General features: G+C 47.3%; 1 protein-coding gene across 10 annotated transcripts in view; it reads right to left on the bottom strand.

Annotated features, from left to right (window-relative positions):
- LOC134354386 (transcriptional enhancer factor TEF-1-like) overlaps positions 1-21,014 on the bottom strand; it is a 102,775-nt gene that overhangs the window by 7,281 nt on the left and 74,480 nt on the right. For 9 of the 10 annotated variants that reach the window (XM_063063370.1, XM_063063371.1, XM_063063367.1 and 6 more), the window contains exons 5-10: positions 19,230-19,349; positions 14,239-14,303; positions 11,464-11,528; positions 9,158-9,291; positions 6,524-6,697; positions 1,522-1,662 (exon numbers count right to left, since the gene is read on the bottom strand). In XM_063063370.1, coding sequence (XP_062919440.1) covers positions 1,522-1,662; positions 6,524-6,697; positions 9,158-9,291; positions 11,464-11,528; positions 14,239-14,303; positions 19,230-19,349 — 699 coding nt within the window. The remainder of the gene's footprint in view (positions 1-1,521; positions 1,663-6,523; positions 6,698-9,157; positions 9,292-11,463; positions 11,529-14,238; positions 14,304-19,229; positions 19,350-21,014) is intronic. The other variant, XM_063063373.1, reaches the window with a different exon arrangement.

Below are 21,014 nucleotides of genomic sequence, written 5' to 3'. Positions count from 1 at the left end.
CTTCTCCTTAGTGAATACCAAAGAAAAGAAATTGTTCAGAATTTCCCCCATCTCTTTTGGCTCCACACATAGCTGTCCACTCTGATTCTCTAAGGGACCAATTTTATCCCTCACTATCCTTTTGCTATTAATATAATGGTAGAAACCCTTTGGATTTATTTTCACCTTACTTGCCAAAGCAACCTCATATCTTCTTTTAGCTTTTCTAATTTCTTTCTTAAGACTCTTTTTACATTCTTTATATTCTTTGAGCACCTCATTTACTCCATACTGCCTATATTTATTGTAGATATCTCTCTTTTTCCGAACCAAGTTTCCAATATCCCTTGAAAACCATGGCTCTCTCAAACTTTTAACCTTTCCTTTCAACCTAACAGGAACATAAAGATTCTGTACTCTCAAAACTTCACCTTTAAATGACCTCCATTTCTCTGTTGCATTCTTCCCATAAAACAAATTCTCCCAATCCACTCCTTCTAAATCCTTTCACATCTCCTCAAAGTTAGCCCTTCTCCAATCAAAAATCTCAACCCTGGGTCCAGACCTATCCTTCTCCATAATTATATTGAAACTAATAGCATTGTGATCACTGGACCCGAAGTGCTCCCCAACACAAACCTCCGTCACCTGACCTATCTCATTCCCTAACAGGAGATCTAACCCTGCCCCTTCTCTAGTTGGTACCTCTATGTATTGCTGCAAAAAACTATCCTGCACACATTTTACAAACTCCAAACCACCCAGGCCTTTTACAGTATGGGCTTCCCAGTCTATGTGTGGAAAATTAAAATCTCCCACAATCACAACCTTGTGCTTACTACAAACATCTGCTATCTCCTTACAAATTTGCTCCTCCAATTCGCACTCTCCATTTGGTGGTCTATAATACACCCCCATAAAAGTTACTACACCTTTCTCTTTCCTCAATTCCACCCAAATTGCCTCCCTAGACGAGCCCTCTAATCTATCCTGCCAGAGCGCTGCTGTAATATTTTCTCTGACAAACAATGCAACACCTCCCCCTCTTGTCCCTCTGATTCTATCACACCTGAAGCAATTAAATCCAGGAATATTTAGTTGGCAATCACAGCCCTCCTTCAGCCCTGAGCTGAACACCCAAACCTGGAGGACTGGTGGACCGCTCTTAGTCTGGCCTCTACCCTTTGACCTGTTTGGCATGGGTGACTCTACCAAGCATCAAGTACAAGGCCCTGACCCCAGCCAACATAGCCCTCCGGGTCATTGAGGTAGGCAAGCCTCCAGACCCTACAACAAGGTGCTGGACCTCTTGGGGGCAGGATCTGTGAGGGGAGAGGAACTGTTGCCGTTTCAGGCCGAAAGCCTGCATGAGACTATTCCTTTGCTCCCCACACCTTCTGAGTTCCTCCGGCAGATTGTTTGCTGCTCGAGATTCCGACATCGTGCGCCTCCGTCGGGATCTTTACAACAGGATACCGGGTTCCTACAGTTCTGCTGTACATCGTGATGAAGTAGGCCCAAACGAAGGAAACGGGAACTTACTTCAACCTTTTCTACAACTTGTTTGCCAAAGGAGCAGATCTTGGAGGAGCAAGTGATGGTCATATTTTCAATGCTTTCATACTGACTGGTAACCCCGTAAAACAGGCCCGTTTCGTCCTGGATATTGATACTAAGGTCGGCCTGAAAGAGGAGAGAATAAGTATTAGGTTTAATCAAAGACTCACATCGTCCCACCCAATATCATCATTCCCTTTGCTTTAGGATTCTGACTTCCTCTTGGGAGACTGCCGTCAGGCTGGAAAAGTGATTCAATCAGCTAGCTGAAATCAACACAGGCCTGCCTTAAGGGTGAACGCCTAGCCCACTGCTCGACACTCTCTACACTTGTGTCCGCGTGGCTAGGAACAGACCAAATGCCATCTATATATTCGCCGATGACACCGCCATTGTTGGCAGAATCTCAGAGTGAAATAGGTCGGCTGGTTCGAGCAGTGGCACGACGACAGCCTTGCACTCAACATCAGCTAGACCAGGGAACTGGCTTGGATTTCGGGAAGGGGGAAGTTGAGAGAGCACACACCAGTCCTCACTGAGGGGCCGGAGATGGAAAGGGTGAGCAGCTTCAGGTTTCTGGGCGTCTGACAGGATCTATCCTGGTTGCAGCACGTTGATGCAGCCATGAAGGAGGCATGTCAACAGCTTCATTTCATTAGGGGTTTGAGAAGATCTTGTCTGCAACCAAAGACTCTAGCAAAGCTCTATAGATATACAGAACGTTGGAGACCAAGCATTCTGACTGGTTACAGCACCAGCTGGTAAGAAGGCTCCAGTGCACAGGATCAAAGGAGGCTGCGGACTCGGCCATCCCCGTCACAGCCACAGTGATCCCCACTACCGCGGACATCTTCAAAAGGACGCGCCTCAAGAAGGCAGCATCCATCATTAGAAACCCTCACCGCCCAGGACCTGTCCTGGTCTCACTGCTACCATCAAGGAGGAGGTGCAGGAGCCTGAAGACCCACACTCATCATTTTAGGAACTGCTCGTTCCCCTCAGTCACCGGATTTCTGAATAGTCCACGAACCCACGAACTTCACGCCGTTATCTGTCTCTTGTGCTTTTTATTTATTTTGTAATTTATAGCAAACCTTATGTCTTGCAGCCACGAAGCAATACATTTCACCACAGGTGTCAGTGGTAATGAACCTGATCGTGATTCTGCAATCCTCTTCTCTTCCTATCAGAGCGATTACCTTTGTCTGATCACTCCCTCCCCCCTCCCCTCCTTCCCCCTACCCCACAGTGTCTGCGCAGCATCTTAATTTCCACCGGTGTGGTCAGCAACCCAACACAGTGAGCACTGAATTCTCCAATTTCAGGTAACCCACTCTCTTTCCAATCTCTTCCTGATCTACCCGACTCCCCTCACACATCCTCCCCCATCTAAACCCCAGCTTCCTGTTACCCAGTTTCTTTCCCCTCCCTCACATGATTCCATCTACCCACCACCCACTCAATCTACTGGGTCCCCTATCCCTTCCCCCTCCTGTTCCTATCAGGCCACCAGCTCTCCCTTACCACCTTCCTTTCTAAACAGGGCTCGCCATCTGCAGCCTCCACCCGTTATCTCATCCCCCGTTGCTTTCTCCACCCTTCCCCTCCGTCTGCCAATCAACACCTGGATCCACCTATCACCCACCAGCCCAAACCTCGCTCCCCTCCCCCCACCCCCTTCATCTCGTCTCCCCTCCTCATTCTCAGTCCTGATGCAGGGTCACAACCCAAAACGTCGACCATTCCTTCGCCTCCACAGATGCTGCCTGACCGACTGAGTTTTCCTAGCAGCTCATGATTTTTTTTCTTTGACCCAATTTAAAACTAATTTGTCTTCTCTCTTTTCCAATTCTGACAAAGGATGTGAAGTAATATCTCTGTTTTTCTTTCTATAGATGTTATCTGCCCAGTAGAGCCACAACCTACAAACGTATGAACCCTCTTTCAAGGACTCTATGTTCTTAGAGTTATCTATCTGTCTATCTATCATTTTCTTTATCTATATATACCTACCTACCTACACGTTTTCCAGCTCAAGTTGGTAAAACTCGAGGTATGGAAATAGCCAATCTCTCTCATCTGTCAATTGCTAGGAACTTTTGGGCTGTTCTGGTGGTGTTTAGAATTGTGGCTATCCGGAGATTTACAAAGATATTGCTGTGTAGACCTAATTGTTTAATGCTGTTGTGTAGTGACTTTGAAATGATGACAGTTGTAGATATTACTATTGGGACAATGTATAACCTGTTCATGTTCCATAGTCTTTCAATTTCCTCTTTTAATTCAGCATATTTCTGCTGTTTTTCACTTATTGAATCCTGTAAGTTATGTGTGTTTGGAATGGCTATATCTATTATTATTATTGTTATTTGTTTTTACAGTTTATCTTCTTTTACACATTAGTTATTTGTCTGCCGTGTGCAGTTTTTCTTTGATTCTATTGTGTTTCTTTGTTCTACTGTGAATGTCTGCAAGAAAATGAGTCTCAGGGTAGTACATGGTGGCATACACATGCAAGTCACTTTATTACACCTGTACACCTGCTCATTAATGCAAATATCTAATCAGCCAATCATATGGCAGCAACTCAATGCTGCATAAAAGCATATAGACATGGTCACGAGGTTCAGTTATTGCTCAGACCCAACGTCAGATTGGGAAAGAAAAGTGATCTGAGTGACTTTGACTGTGGAATGATTGTTGGTGCCAGATGGGGTGGTTTGAGTATTTCAGAACCTGCTGACCTCCTGGGAGTTTCATGCACAACAGTCTCTAGAGTTTACAGAGAATGGTGCAAAAAACAAATTTAAAAATCCAGTGAGCGGCAGTTCTGTGGGAGAAAGCGCCTTGTTAATGAGAGAGGTCAGAGGAGAATGGGCAGACTGGTTCATGCTGACAGTCAGCAGCAACTCTAATCACCATGTGTTACAACTGTGGTGTGCAGAAGAGCATCTCTGAATACACAACATCTCGAACCTTGAAATGGATGGGCTACAGCAGCAGAAGACCATGAACCTACACTCAATGGCCACTTTATTAGGTACAGGAAGCCCCTAAAAAGTATGTATACACCTTGAGTGCGTACATACTTCTGTAACAAATTTGGTGTCAAATTGGTTGTTGTGATGCATCTAGGGAAGCGGTCCCCAACCACCAGGCCACGGACCGGTACCGGGCCGTGAGGAAACGATATGAGTCAGCTGCCCCTTTCCTCATTCCCTATCATGCACTGTTGAACTTGAACATAGGGTTGCAAACTGTCCCATATTTGCCAGGACATCCCGTATATTGGGCTAAATTGGTTTGTTCCATATGGGACCGCTCTTGTCCTGTATTTCCCCCGCTAAGGTAGAACCAAATAACACATAAAAATGAAAATAACACTAACATATAGTGAAAGCAGGAATGATATGATAAATACACAGCCTATATGAAATAGAAATAATATATGTACAGTGTAGTCGGGAAGATGAAGGCAAAACCGATTTGTGGGGGGAGGGGAAATCGGCACGTACGCGCATGCGCACACAGGTGCCCGCGCAAGGCTTCATGGTCATGGTAGTCTTTCCAGGGGTAAAGTGTCCCAGGATTTGACTGCTACTTTTGTCCCTTATTTGGGAGTGAGAAAGTTGGCAACCCTAACTGTAAAAGACATGTTGAGGTGAGTTTAACCCTACTTGAACACCCCCTGCCCCCAGGTCGGCCGGTCCGCAAGAATATTGTCAATATTAAACCGGTCCGCGGTGCAAAAAAGGTTGGGGACCCCTGAGCTAGGGTGGTAGTGTAGCGGGTAGTGCTTGTCGTCTCACTTTCAGCTTCCACTGCTGGCTGGCAGTCTTGTTAAAACGGAGAGCTGAATGTGTGAGTCTCTCCTTGACAGTACACAGCCTCTCCAACAACAAGCCTCACGCAGTGCCTCCTCGCTGGCGACACACGGAAACTGAACTACAGAGGACGGGGAGGAGGTCTGGACCCTGCACACGTAGCACGCAGGCCCACCGGTGTGTGGACACGCCCTGGTGCTCACGAACCAGATCCCCAGCTAGGGGTAAGTAGCCCCACTGCCTTGTGGGCAGCCTCAGGAGAGACAAGTAAACCCAGACAGTAAATCTGGAGCAGAGCCCCTCAGGCAGCTGGATGTCGTTGAACATCCTTCCAGCAGCTCCTGCTGCCAAGCTGGTGCCAAACGTATTGCTTCATAAGCTTTCCTTTGGACTACACTGGTGAGGCCGAGAGGGGGATATTGATGACTGGGCATCTCAGGATCTCCATACTTTCTGCCCAGGCTTGTGATGATGATCACATCACCCATTGACCTTCCAGACAGACGGATGCCAACAACAACAATAACAAATTTACTTTGAACCTTTGAACTCTGAGTCAGAGAACCACAGAGGGAAGGACACAGCTCAGAAGCAGGCCACTTGGCCTCCAGTCTATGGTAACCATCAACAACTCACTAATCCCGCCCTAACCCAGTTTATTCTCCCCAGATCCCCATCAACTCTCTCCACATTCTACCACAGAATTTGCAAAATTTGCAGATTTTCCAGCAGTTTATCTTTTTATTTCAGATTCCCAACATTGTCTGTGCTGCTAACAGAAAATAAACAGATTCCTTTTTCTTTGAGTCATTTCATCATGAAAATTAGTCATATCCGTCTTATAGAGTCATAGAGAAGTATAGCACAAAAACAGGCCCTTCGGCCCATCTAGTCAAAGTCAAACCATTTAATTTGCCTACTCCCATTGTCCTGCTCTGGTTCTAAAGCCTTCCAGAGAATTTTCTGATCACCCATCGAGGGTTGCCATGGTGATTTTTCAAACTTACAGAATGAGTGAATGAGAGAAATGCAAATTCAAGTCTCTCTGCAGAATTGAACTCTCCTGAGGTGCGGCCATTTCAGCCATATCACTCTGGTTCGTTTGGAGAGAGCCACGATGTTACAAACGGGAAACACAGAATGTCCGGACCGTTCGTACTGACCCAGAATTTGACAAGGAAAAACGTGTTTGGCGTTCCTTTCTCAAACAGCTCCTTCAAGCCCCCCTTCTTCTCCGGAAACTTATCGTAGATTTGGCGGATGTCAATGGATTCAAGCAGACCCTCACTGTAAGATCGACTCGACTGGCCAATGTGGACAAAGAGGTGCTTATTGAACTGTCAAGGAAGAATAGAGCAACATCAGCATTGGAATAATGCAAGAAGTAGAAACCAGGACACAAACCACATTGGGGAAAGCAACGAGACGCAAGAGCCCTTAGATGCTGGAATCTTGGCACAAAATACAAGCTAATGAATCGAGACAAGGTTAGGAGTTAAGAGAGTGAGGGAGAAATTGGAGTCCCTCGAAAATGATTCTGGGATTGACAGGCTTATCAAATGAGGATTGTTTGATGGCTGTGGGCCTGCAAATGCTGGAATTCAGAAGAATGCGGGGGAATCTCATCGAAACCTATCGAAAGCTAAAAGGCCCTCAATAGAGTGGAAATGCAAAGGATGTTTCCTATGGTGGGGAGAACTTAAGACCAAAGGACACAGCCTCAGAATAGAGGGGCGTGCTTTTAGAATGGAGATGAGGAAGAATTTCTTTAGCCAGAGAGTGGTGAATGTGTGGAATTCGTTGCCATAGGCAGCTGTGGAGGCCAGGTCTTTGGGTATATTTAAGGCAGAGGTTGATAGGTTCTTGTTTACTCAGAGCATGGTGGGAGACTGGGAGAAGGCAGGGGATTGGAGCTGAGAGGGAAAATGGATCAGGCATGATGAAATGGTAGAGCAGACTCAATGGGCCAAATGGCCTGATTCTGCTCCTGTATCTTATGGTCTAAGTTCAAGAGCAATGCTGGTATGTTCTGAAACTGGGAGGGTTTTGTTGCTCAGCTGGGAAGGGCAAAGTGAAGGGTGCAAGGTGAGATAAAGGAACTCCAGTTGAATGGCATTGCAGGCTCACCCAACTAGAGAGGTTGCCATTGCCCCACTTGCCGGCTGCCCCCAGCACACCCTCGGCTCTGCGCTGGTTGCCAACGCAAATGACGTCAGGTCACTGTACGTGATAAAGGAAATCCGAATCTGATCTCCTGCCCTAACCCAGAGGCGGGAGGCCAAAGAAAACCTGCCCTGGGGTTGGAGGACTCTGTATGTGTGTGCGTGTGTGTGTGTGTGTGTGTGTGTGTGTGTGTGTGTGTGTGTGAATGAATGAATGAACGGGGCTTGTTCAGCTGTCGTTGTTTAGTCACTTGCTGTGTCCTGCTTTGTTGGGTTCTGCGTTGCTCTCCGTGTGCGTGTTACGCTAGCGGCGGAATGAGTGGCAACACTTGCCGGCTGCCCCCAGCCTGCCTTTGGGCGTGTTGGTTGTTAACGCAGTCCATGAGTTTCACTGTATGTTTCGATGTACGTGTGATAATGCTCGAGTAGCAGTTAGCACGACGCTGTTAGAGTCGGAGCTCGGAGTTCAATTTCAACGCCATCGGTAAGGAGTCTGTACATCCTCCCTGTTGGTTTCCTCTGGGTGCTCTGGTTTCCTCCCACAGTCCAAAGTAGCCGCCCATTTTAATTCCACTTCCCACTCCCATTCCACTATGTCCATCCATGGCCTCCTCTACTGTCGCAATGAGGCCAACACTCAGGTAGGACGAGCAACACCCTTTATTCCATCTGGGTAGCCTCCAAGCTGATGGCATGAACACTGATTTCTCGAACTTCTGGTAATGCCTCCCCCTTCACCATTCCTCTCTCTCACCTCATCTCCCTACCTGCCCATCGCCTCCCTCTGGTGCTCCTCCCCCTTTTCTTTCTTCCGTGGCCTTCCATCCTCTCCTATCGGATTCCCCCTTCTCCAGCCCTGTATCTCTTCCTCCAATCAATTTCCCAGCTCTTTACTTCACAACTCCCCTCCCCCCCACTTTCACCTATCGCCTTGGTGGTTCTTCCTCCCCTCCCCCCCTTCGTACTCTGACCCCCCCCATCTTTTTTTTCCTGTCCTGATGAAGGGTCTCGGACCGAAATGTTGGCTGTTTATTTTTTCCCACAGAAGCTGCCTGACCTGCTGAGTTCCTCCAGCATTTTGTGTTGCGTTGCTCTGGCCAAAGACATATCGGTTGGTAGGTTAATTAGTCATTGTAAATTGCCCTGTGATTAGGCGAGGGTTAAATCGGGGGTGGGGAGGGGTTGCTGAAAAGGGCTGGAAGGGCCTATTCCGCATTGTATATCTAAATAGATAGATAAACAAGTAAATAAATAAACAGACAAATAAAGAAATAAAATCTGAATTTGAAAATGCCCTACATGTACCTGCCCCACTTTCAGTCGAGGATCACATGCATGCCTTGATATGACATGTCACGTATATGACACCAGTGAGAGTGGGGTTGCTGGGGTAACAGTGCCAGTAGTAGCCCCCCCCCTTCCCCTCTCTGCTGCACCCAACCCGTGAGCACCAGCTAATCCAACGTAACAAAATGGGGCCAAGCCATCAATGGCACAACGCTGGAGTAGAGAGAAAGGATCAGTAACGAGAAGAGCAAGTTATGCAAACGTAGTGTCACTGGGCCATAAGTACATTCCCGAAAGCCTCCGGTTTGGATTGGTCTGTCAGGCTGGATTTACCCACGAGGCACTCACAGTTTCTGGATCCCGCTGCTGTTCCGTGAATGCCGAGAATTCCACAAGTTGGATCTTCGGAGTCCCAATGCAGCGAGCTTGCCAGGCTGAATGTGAACGGGCGGGTGAAAGGCCGAGGGAAGCCCCTTCATAACCTGTATGGCGGAATCACAGTGTTCAATCACGTCAGTAATGATTACCCTCGGCACCCTCTTTCAACGGTGTTCGGTAAAACTGGAACACTTTCCAGTGGCTTCCCACTCCCGGCTAGATGGGAGTTTCATCCCACTTCACAGTGAGGTGCTCAACCAATCGAAATGTGCTGCCCTAATCAACCAAATAGCTAGAAAATTTAATGCCTTCAACGCCAGTACCAACTCAACTCCATATGTCAGATCACCAAGAGCCCATCATATTACAAGAAAGTTACTGGCATGGTTAGAGCATTGGCTGACTGGTAGGAGGCAGCAAGTGGGAATAAAAGGTAAACACGAGGAATTCTGCAGATGCTGGAAATTCAAGCAACACACATCAAGGTTGATCCTTTTCTGTTTGGCTGCCAGTGATTAGTGTTGATCTGCAGGGGTTGGTGTTGGGACCGCTTCTTTTTATGCTGTGTATCAATGACTTAGTTGATGGAATAGATGGCTTTGTTGCCAAGTTTGAAGATGATACGAAGATTGGTGGAGGGCAGGTAGTTTTAAGGAAACAGGAAGACTGCAGAAGGACTTAGACTAGGAGAATGGGCAAGAAAATGGCAAATGAAATACAAAGTTGGAAAATGCATGGTCATGCACTTTGGTGGAAGAAATAAATGTGCAGACTATTTTCTAAACAGGGAGAAAATCCAAAAATCTGAGATGCAAAGGGACGGGAGTCCTTATGCAGAAGACCCTAAAGGTTAACTTGCAGGTAGAGTTGGTGGTGAGGAAGACAAATGCAATGTTAGCATTGATTTCAAGAGGTCTAGTATACAAGAGCAGGGATGTGATGCAGAGGCTTTATAAGGCACTGGTGAGGCCTCACTTTCAGTATTGCGAACAGTTTTTGGCTCTTCATCTAAGAAAAGATGTGCTGGCATTGGAGAGCGTTCAAAGGAGGTTCACAAGGATGATTCCAGGAATGAAAGGGTTATCATATGAGGAACGTTTGATGGCTCTGGGTCTGTACTCACTGGAATTTAGAAGAATGAGGGGGGATCTCATTGAAGCCTTTTGAATATTGAAAGGCCTAGACAGAGCAGATGTGGAAAGGATGTTTCCCATGGTGAGGGAGTCTAGGACAAGAGGGCACAGCCTCAGGATAGAGGGGCGTCCATTTAAAACAGAGATGCGGAGAATTTTCTTTAGCCAGAGGGTGGTGAATTTGTACAATGTGTTACAACAGGCAGCAGTGCAGGCCTGTTGGGTATATATAAGACAGAGCTTGATTAGTTGTTGACTGGCCAAGGCATCAAAGGTTACGGGAAAAAGGCTGGGGAGTGGTCTGAGGAGAGGGGAAAAGGATCAGCTATGATTGAATGGCGGAGCAGACTCGATGGGCTAATTCTCCTCCTTTGTCTTATGGTCTTATCGTCACAATGCCAGCACCAACCAAATTGCTCAATAGAATCACACACAGCTTGGTCACTCATTATGTGCCGTGTTGTCTGATATGGGCACTCATGATCTTTGACCATGATTGTTTTTGGCAAATATTTCAACAGAAGTGGTTTGCCATTGCCTTCTTCTAGGCAGTGTCTTTACAAAACGGGTGGCCCCAGGTATTATCAATACTCTTCAGAGATTATATCCCTGGTGTCAATGGTCGCATAACCAGGACTTGATATGCACCAGATGCTCATACAACCATTCACCACCAGCTCCCATGGCTTCACATGACCCTGATAGGGGGCTAAGCGGGTGCTACACCTTGCCCAAGGGTGACCTGCAGGCTAGCGGAGGGAAGGAGCTCCTTACACCTCCTTTGGTAGAGATGCATCTCCACCCCGCCACCCACATACAGTGTCAGTGCTATTGAAGACTCCACACAGGAGTACCAGCCCATTCCAGTGCCAAGCTACTCCCGGCAGCCAGCACCACTACAAGATGCCAGTGCCAACCTAACTGCAGGGCAGAGCCGTCAGGTGAAGCCAGTGCCAAGCTTGTTCTGCCAAGGTGGTCAAACATTGATCCATTGATGGTCAGCACAATACACAGAACAGTATAGCAGAGAAACAGGCATTCAGCCCACAGTATCAAACTGCACGAGGAACATTGCACTATACAAAGGATCACCATATAATTTCAGAGCTAAATTAATTCCCAAATATAAAGTATCTTTCTCACCTGAGAGAGGAGAATGGCTTACATTTGACTGAACAGCAAACGATTGTTGGATGAAAGGTTTCATGCTGCAAGGAAAATATATTTATTTTTTAAAAAACCATTAATGCTCTTCATCTACCACTGGCTCTTGTGAGGTTTGACAAAGAATCATTCCCATCACACAAGCTGCTCATTTCATGCACAACAGGTAATCATCGATAATTTAGGTGGGACCTTGCACACAATGCCTGCAATAGATTTTGCCAGGTTTTGTCAGGGACGGGAAGTTGAGGGAGCAAACACCAGTTTACGTCGAAGGGGTCAGCAGTGGAAAGGGTGGACAGTTTCAGGTTCCTGGCAGTCAGCATCTCAAAGGATCTATTCTGGGCCCAACATATCGATGCAGCTATGAAGAAGGCACCTCAGCAACTTTATTTCTTCAGGAGTCTGAGGAAATTTGGTACGTCACCAAAGGCTCTAGTACATTTCTACAGATGTACTGTGGACAGCATTCTAACTGGTTGCATCTCCATCTGGTACAGAAGGGCCAATGCAGAGGACTGGAAAAAGCCACGGAGGGTTGCAAACTCAGTCAGATCTATCATGGGCACCAGCCTCCCCAGCGTCGTGGACATCTTCAAAAGACAATGCCTCAAAAAGGCAGCAGCCAGTATGAAGGAGCCCCACCACCCAGGACGTGCCCTCTTCTCATCACTACCAACAGGGAGGGGGTACAGGGCCCTGAAAATCCACACTCAGCATTTTATGAGCAGCTTCTTCCCTGATTCCTTCCAGATTTCTGAACCCATGAACGCTATTTTTGCTCTCTTTGCGCGCCACTTGTTTAATTATATATACAGTGGATTCTGGATAGTTGGGACACATTGGTACCAGTAAATCTTGGCCCAATTAAGCGGCTGGCCCAATGAGATGAAGTTTCATGGAAATAGTTAAAATGATATAAAGAAGACAAACTACTCTTTAACCGAGTAACAAATTTTGCATTTTAATGAAACATGGAACAAGTTACCAATACTACTGCAGTATTATAATACTGTGTGTTGGTTCCTCATAGTTACCTATGGGGGAATTCATCCAGTGTATGTGGTCGTGTTCTTTTATCGACTGTAAATGAACAAAATTAATGCTGACACCTTGTGCAGGGGATGAACTGCCTTCATACAATGTTTTTGCTAATTGCATTCTCCAAATCTTCATTTTCATTGTAACATTCAAGATGATGGTTGATACCTTCAAATTTTACATAGTTCCTAACTTGTTGAAGTTGTGAGATCCTTTCATTTTCACTCCTGGCAGTTTCTAAACTGTTTTGCTCACTGCCTGAATGCTTGAAAACACAGTGAGCAAAACAGTTCTGAATCATCTTATTGCTTATTTCTAAAGTTCAAGGTTCAAAGTTCAAAGTACATTTATTATCAAAGTATGTATGTGTTATACAACCTTGAGATTCGTCTCCATACAGACAGCCACAAAACAAGTTTGTCAGTCTTTGTTTGTGTGCAGCTTTTCATTGATTCTATTGCATTTCTTTGTTCTGCTGTGAATGCCCACAAGAAAATGAATCTCAGAGTAATGTATGGGTGACATATACTCATTTTAAGAATAAATTTACCTTGAACGTTTAACTTTGAAGGAGACATGATAGTACCATCAAACCTGCATGTTAGTCAGAATGCAAACAAGTAAGATACACTCACTTAATTAGGTACACCTGTACACCTGCTCATTAATGCAAATATCTAATCAGCCAATCACGTGGCAGCAACTCAATGCATAAAAGCATGCAGACAGGTCAAGAGGTTCAGAAGATGTTCAGACCAAATATCAGAATGGAGAAGAAATGTGATCTTAAGTGACTTTGACTGTCGAATGATTGTTGGTGCCAGACACCAAACTGTGGTTTGAGTATCTCAGAAACTGCTGATCTCCTGGGATTTTGATGCACATCAGTATCTAGAGTTTACAGGGAATGGTGCAAGAAGCAAAAGAAAAGTTCTGTGAGTGAAAGCACCTTGTTAATGAGAGGTCAGAGGAGAAATGCCAGACTGGTTCAAGCTGACAGAAAGACGACTAACTCAAATAACGTTGTGTTACTACAGCTTTCTCAAGGGCAAGACAATACAGGTGGACAGAGCCACACAGACCCAGGGGTTCTGTCTGAGTGCACGTTCTCCTTGTTACCAGGTTGATTTCTCCAGGTGCTCCGATGTCTTCCCACATCCCAAAGCCACTGCAAATTGCTCCTGGTGTATAGCTGTGTGGTAGAATCCGGGAGAGTTGGATGGGAATCAGGGGAGAATGAAAAATGAGTTTAATGTAAGATTCGAGTAAATGGGTGGTTGATGGTCAGCACCGGTTTGATGGACTGAAGGGCCAGTCTCCATGCCATTTCTGTCTATGACTCTCTATCAATAAAAACCACATCCAGCAATGACACCTGGATTGCCCTGGACCGAAAGGGACCCGTTGCAAAATATACCCTAGTCAGAGTTTTGGTGGACAAACTTAAATAGTGTGTGTACAGTGATGGAGTTTATAGACACAGGAGGTTCTGCTGGAAATCTGGAGAAACACACACACACAATGTGCTGGAGGAGCTCAGCAGATCGTGGATGGGAATAAGCAGTCGACGTTTCGGGTGATGAAGGGTCTCGTCGACTGTTTGTTCCCATCCAGTGACGCTGCCTGACCCGCTGAACTCCTGGAGTTCTATAAGGCAGCGTTGTGTCCAATGCCACATACAACTTCCCAGCTGCCCCTCGGAACTGTACCTACTCTTGAGAGGAGCCTGCTTCCTCTGAAGTTACAACACCGGGCCAAAACTGAAAGAACTCGTGCTTCTGCGGAAAGAAAACAGATGGCTGTATAAGTAAGGAGAAATAGTCAGCAAGCATTTTTTCCCCAATATCAGTTATATCCCCATAACTAGAACCAGAATGGAGAATGAAAGAGACAGTCCTACAGTTGAACAGCCTGGATACCTTACAGGTAAGATACCATAAACCATAAGACATAGCAACAGAATTAGGCCATTCAGCCCATCAGATGGGTCTGCCATTCCATCACAGCTGATTTATTATCCCTCTCAACCCCATTCTCCTGCCTTCCCTTCATAACCTATCATGCCCGAATACTCAGGAACATATCAATCTCCGCTTTAAATATACTCAACGACTTAAATTCCATAACTTCTGTGGCCATGAATTCCACAGATTCACCACCCTCAGGCTAAAGAGATTCTTCTTCACCTCTAATCTAAGTTGACATCCCTCTATTCTGACACTGTCACCTCTGGTCCTCAACTCCTCCACTGTAGGGAACATCCTCTCCACATCCACTCCATCAAGGCCTTTCAATAATCCATGGGTTTCAAAGAGATCCCCCTCATTCTTCTAAACTCCAGCAAGTACAGGCCCAGAGCCATCAAATGCTCCTCATATGTTAACCCTTTCATTCACGGGATCATTCTCCTGAACCTCCTCTGGATCTTTACATCTTCCAGATCTCCCAGCAACTCTCTTACCAAATTGATCCTCTCTCTTTCTCCTCAACAGAAAGATTGGCCACATTAAAATATCTATTTGCCGCCTCTTTAAGAAATGGTAAGAGTTCTCGACATTGACTCGGGAGAGAAACTTTCCACCTAAACCCCCCCCGCTCAGCTTTAGTCGCCAGATATAACGTGTACCAGTGCAACCAAAGGAGTTGAAGAATCCGTTTCGGGGTCCCTGCCGTTTGATGTTTAATATTCTGTGCGTTATTTGCTCCATTTTTACGGAATTTGTTCTCATTTTTGTGCATTAAGTCTTTGATGTTTTTGTTTAAATGGATTCCACGGTGTTGCTTTGTTTGGTGGCTGCCTACAGGAGGATAAATTACAGGGTTCTGTACTGTATTCATACAGTTCTGTGCAAAAATCGTAGGCACGTCGCTCCATGTCCTCCTCTCCGACAAGATGAGGCCACCCTCAGGGTGGAGGAGCAACATCTTATATTCCGTCTGGGTAGCCTCCAACCTGATGGCATGAATATCAACCTCTCCCTATTAAAAAAAAAATCCTTCTCCCTTCCCCTGTTCTTCTATTCCCCACTCTGGCCTCTTATTTCTTCTCGCCTCCTCCTGGGTCCCCTCTTCCTTCCCTTTTTCCCATGGTCCACTCTCCTCACCTTACTGAGTAATTCCTCTCCAGCCCTTTACCTTTCCCACCCACCTGGCTTCATCCATCACCTTCCACCTTTTTATTCTGGCATCTTCTCCCTTCTTTTCCAGTCCAGAAGAAGGGTCTCGGCCTGAAATGTAGACTGTTTATTCATTTCCATAGACGCTGACTGACCTGCTGAGTTCCTTCGGCATTTTGTGTGTGCTGCTTTACATAGCCAGGGCACCTCGCATTTCTGCACAGTACTGTAGTAATTCTATGTGTAAGGGGGTTTTGTCTTTTATGTTACTGTGTAGGCTAATTAAAATGGCTTCTTTGTTATGTTATACTTAGGAATGCTTCTTTGTTATGCTAAACGCTGAGAAAGTCCTTCCCACTAGCAGTTTTGTATTATCTATTGATATGAGGACGAATGAACCAATGGGATATTTGTTATGTTTTTGGTGTATTTGAAGACACTGTATGCGCGGGGTTTTGGGGAGAAGGTGGGAGAGAAAGACAGAGGATGGACCAGGTGCTGTGAGTCCGCTAACGGGGTCGGACCCCGAGGAGGGCGTTCAGTGAGGAGAGGAGACGGAGACGGACTCGTGTGAAGCGTCTGGTCGACCATCGTTGTTGGTCCCAGGCAGCCGGTCGAGGTGGTCCGAAGGGTCGTAGGGTGGAGAAGAAGGGTCCTGAGCTCCAACTGTTTTGTGCACGAAGAGATTGAACTTTGATAAGTGTGGTGCCTTTTATTTTCCTTTTATATTTTATTCTCTATTAATTATATAGTTCCAGTAATATCTATAAACTGTAAATCATTTAATCGTATCTGGTGTATTGTCTGTTATTTGGGCGGGGTGGGGTACCTCACACAGCATCCACACAAACTAATTACCCAGTTTGGCGGGGCCGAGGCTGTTTCCCTGGACGACAGTGAGCCAAGCGACCCTGAGGCTGGCCGGGGGGGGGGGGGCTACATATGTATTGCACTGTACCGCAAAATAAAGTATATTTCATGACATATGTGAGTGATGATAAACCTGATTCTGATATGGGTCCCTATTGCGGGCTGAGAGTGGGAAGGGGACAGGGAGAGGGGAATCATGGTTGGGAAATCAGGGGCAGAAAGCACCAGTGACATTCTGCAATGATCAATAAAGCAATTGTTTGGAATCAAATGACCTTGCCTGGTGTCTCAGGGCTGGGTGTGCCTGCACCCGTTCCACCCCCTGCCCCTGGCACTGCTTCTCTGCCACCTGTTCCACACCCCTCCCGTGGCACTCCAGCCTCACCATTCGCAACAAACTTTGCCCTCACCAGATTTACAAACGGGCTCTTCATTCCACATTGAGAAATGCAGTACTGTGCAAAAGTCTTAGACACCTTAGCTATATATATAAATATTTGCCTAAGAGCTTGGCACATTACTGTACATACTTTTGGAGGCTTTCGTAAATAAAATGGCAGAGACATTTTAAGTTTAACCGTAACAACTCACTTCATTGTCAACCAAACGCAGAACATAAAACTTGGTTAAAAAAAAGGTCACATCGTCACGTCAGACCAGTCTCTTAAGGTGAACTGCGGCTCAAGGTCGGTGGTTGTGAATTAAGTTTCTACATTACCCTGCACTTTGATCACGAGTGTACTTTGAAACTTTGAATAAATCAGCGGAGTCTGGTCCAGCCAAAATCAGTAATAGTTTAAGCATGTGATTAAAACGTAACAATCCACAGGTATAATCTCAATAGGTGCGTTTATCTAATCTGCCACTCTTAATATGAAAGATATATGGGATTAGTTACAAACAAGAGAAAATCTGCAGATGCTGGAAATCCGAGCAACACACACAAAATGCTGGAGGAACTCGGCAGGCCAGGCAGCAACTAGGGAAAAGAGTACAGTCGACATTTCGGGCTGAGACCCTTCGGGGGGAATTAATTAACTTGGAATGATCTATCAGGGCGGCATGCAAACAAGACCTCTTTACTGTTTCTCGGTACACGCGGCAATAACAACATCATCGTTACGTGCCGTGTCGTATGATGCAGATGATCATGTGTGACCTCACCAGCGTCCTTTATAACTACATCATGAATCACAAGTTTTATACTCAAGAAGGGCGGTGTGCCAAATGCCAAATCACTTCACCACATACCTGTGACCCCATCTTTAGGGAACCATGCACACTTGTATTTGGTCCATCCGTAATTTCATCTCTGACTACTGAATCTGAATCAGAGGCATCCATGCTGGTCTCAGTGCTGCCCCCCGGTGTTCGCTCGGCAGAAGACAAGCTGCATTGTGTTCAACTGCAGACTGCTGCAACATTGATGGACTCGGGGACTTGGACTTTATTTTTGTGGGTGACTGTATTTTACTGATATGTTTTAAGGGGTTGCTATATGTGCCACTCACAACACGCTGGAGGAACTCAGCAGGTTGGGCAGCATCCGTGGAAACGATCAGTCAACGTTTCCGGCCGGAACCCTTCGTCAGGACTGTAGGGGGAAGGGGCAGAGGCCCTATAAAGAAGGTGGGGGAGGGTGGGAAGGAGAAGGCTGGTAGGTGCCAGGTGAAAAACCAGTAAGGGGAAAGATAAAGGGGTGGGGGAGGGGAAGCAGGGAGGTGATAGGCAGGAAAGGTGAAGAAGGAATAGGGGAAAACACAATGGATAGTAGAAGGAGGCGGAACCATGAGGGAGGTGGTAGGCAGCTGGGGGAGGGGTCAGAGTGAAATAGAGATAGGGGAAGGGAGGGAGAGGGAATTACCAGAGGTTGGAGAATTCAATGTTCGTACCAAGGGGCTGGAGACTACCTAGACGGTATATGAGGTGTTGCTCCTCCAACCTGAGTTTAGCCTCATCATGGCAGTAGAGGAGGCCACGTATGGACATATCTGAATGGGAATGGGAAGCAGAGTTGAAGTGGGTGGCTACCGGGAGATCCTGTCCGTTGTGGCGGAGGGAGCAGAGGTGCTTGACGAAGCAGTCCCCCAATCTGCGTCGGGTTTCACCGATGTAGAGGAGGCCGCACCGGGAGCACCGGATGCAATAGATGACCCCAACAGACTCACAAGTGAGTGGAAGGACTGTTTGCGGCCCTCAATGGTGGCAAGAGAGGAGGTGTAGGGACAGGTGTAGCACTTACGCTTACAGGGATAAGTGCCGGGTGGGAGATGTTCCCACAACCATTGACCTCATTTTATCTTGTTATTTCATGTTCTCATTATTTATTGCTGTTTATTCATATCTGCATTTGCACAGTTTCTCTTCTGGTTGATCTTTCACTGATCCTGTCATAGCTCCTATTCTATAGGTTTGCTGATTATGTCCGCGAGGGAAAAATAAAGAACCTCAGGGTTGTATATGTATGCTGATAATAACATTTACTTAGAGCTTTGAACTTTGAAAATGACGTTAAGTAATCTTGAAGTGAAGGGCTGGGGATGGATGCATGTTGCTAAATGCAGCAACTGCAGGTGATGTCTTGTAACACTCTTCGTCGCCCATGCATCGGACCCACCTGTTTCCACTAATGCGTGAGTTTACTGATGGACAGCAACTCCCCAATGGCTCAGTGTGTGACTGTTTCATCCAGACCCCGAAAGTAAAATCATTACCTACCCCTGCCGACACCGGGAAAGAGCGAGGCACACCGGACATGCCCAGCTTGTGCTGGATCGCAGCCGACGATACAATCTGTGCAGATGATGGGGCCAGAGCTCTGTCTTTGTCTGACTGGTCCTAGTGGATGAGAGAAGAGGCTGTGAGACAGAACACCGTGCTGCTACGAAGCAGTCTTGCGTCAGGACTCAATGATCACCCTGTCGCTAACTGGACGACTCGAATCTCTTCGCCGCCCTTCCCAACTTCAGGACAACACAAAGCTCGGTGTAGTCTGAGGAGCAGTCACCGTTGCAGTGGAGGCCTCAGGGAGACAATGGACAAATCGTGTACAGTGTGCCTACAATGAGCAACGTGGGCTATCAGTGATGAGGGAGGCAGGTGCAGTCATGCTGACCGGGGGATTAATGTTAATCCTCGGATGCTGAGACAATGGTGGTCAGGAGATTGCTAGCATCTAATATCAGACAGTAAGGAAAGCCTTGGTTTAATGTCTTCTGCTAAACATCACGGAGCCTTCAAACAACGGGTGCTTCCTCAGCAGCACCCTCCTACAGTGGGTGCTCCCTCAGTATCGCTCCTCCTACAGTGGGTGCTCCCTCAGTACCACCCTCCTACAGTGGGTGCTCCCTCAGTATCGCTCCTCCTACAGTGGGTGCTCCCTCAGTACCACCCTCCTACAGTGGGTGCTCCCTCAGTACTGCCCCTCCAACAGTGGACGCTCCCTCAGTACCACCCTCCTACAGTGGGCGCTCCCTCAGTACCACCCTCTTACAGTGGGTTCTCCCTCAGTATCTCTCCTCCTACCGTGGGTTCTCCCTCAGTACTGCCCCTCCAACAGTGGATGCTCCCTCAGTACCACCCTCCTACAGTGGGTGCTCCCTCAGTACCACCCTCCTACAGTGGGTGCTCCCTCAGTACCACCCTCCTACAGTGGGTGCTCCCTCAGTACCACCCTCCTACAGTGGGTGCTCCCTCAGTACTGCCCCTCCTACAGTGAGTGCTCCCTCAGTACTGCCCCTCCTACAGAGGGCACTCCCTCAGTACTGCCCCTCCTACAGTGGGTGCTCCCTCAGTACTGACCCTCCTACAGTGGGTGCTCCCTCAGTACTGCCCCTCCTACAGTGGGTGCTCCCTCAGTACCACCCTCCTACAGTGGGTGCTCCCTCAGTACTGCCCCTCCTACAGTGGGTGCTCCCTCACTACTGCCCCTCCTATAGTGGGCGTTCCCTCAGTACCACCCTCCTACAGTGGGCACTCCCTCAGTACTGCCCCTCCTACAGTGGGCGCTCCCTCAGTACCACCCTCCTACAGTGGGTGCTCCCTCAGTACTGCCCCTCCTACAGTGGGCGCTCCCTCACTACTGCCCCTCCTATAGTGGGCGTTCCCTCAGTACCACCCTCCTACAGTGGGCACTCCCTCAGTACTGCCCCTCCTACAGTGGGCACTCCCTCAGTATCACACTCCTACAGTGGGTGCTCCCTCAGTATCTCTCCTCCTACCGTGGGTGCTCCCTCAGTACTGCCCCTCCAACAGTGGATGCTCCCTCAGTACCACCCTCCTACAGTGGGTGCTCCCTCAGTATCGCTCCTCCTACAGTGGGTGCTCCCTCAGTACCACCCTCCTACAGTGGGTGCTCCCTCAGTACTGCCCCTCCAACAGTGGACGCTCCCTCAGTACCACCCTCCTACAGTGGGCGCTCCCTCAGTACCACCCTCCTACAGTGGGTGCTCCCTCAGTATCTCTCCTCCTACCGTGGGTTCTCCCTCAGTACTGCCCCTCCAA

The sequence above is a fragment of the Mobula hypostoma genome, chromosome 11 (assembly GCF_963921235.1).
Source record: "Mobula hypostoma chromosome 11, sMobHyp1.1, whole genome shotgun sequence".
NCBI lineage: Eukaryota > Metazoa > Chordata > Chondrichthyes > Myliobatiformes > Myliobatidae > Mobula > Mobula hypostoma.
This window is presented reverse-complemented; position numbering and strand designations above follow the sequence as displayed.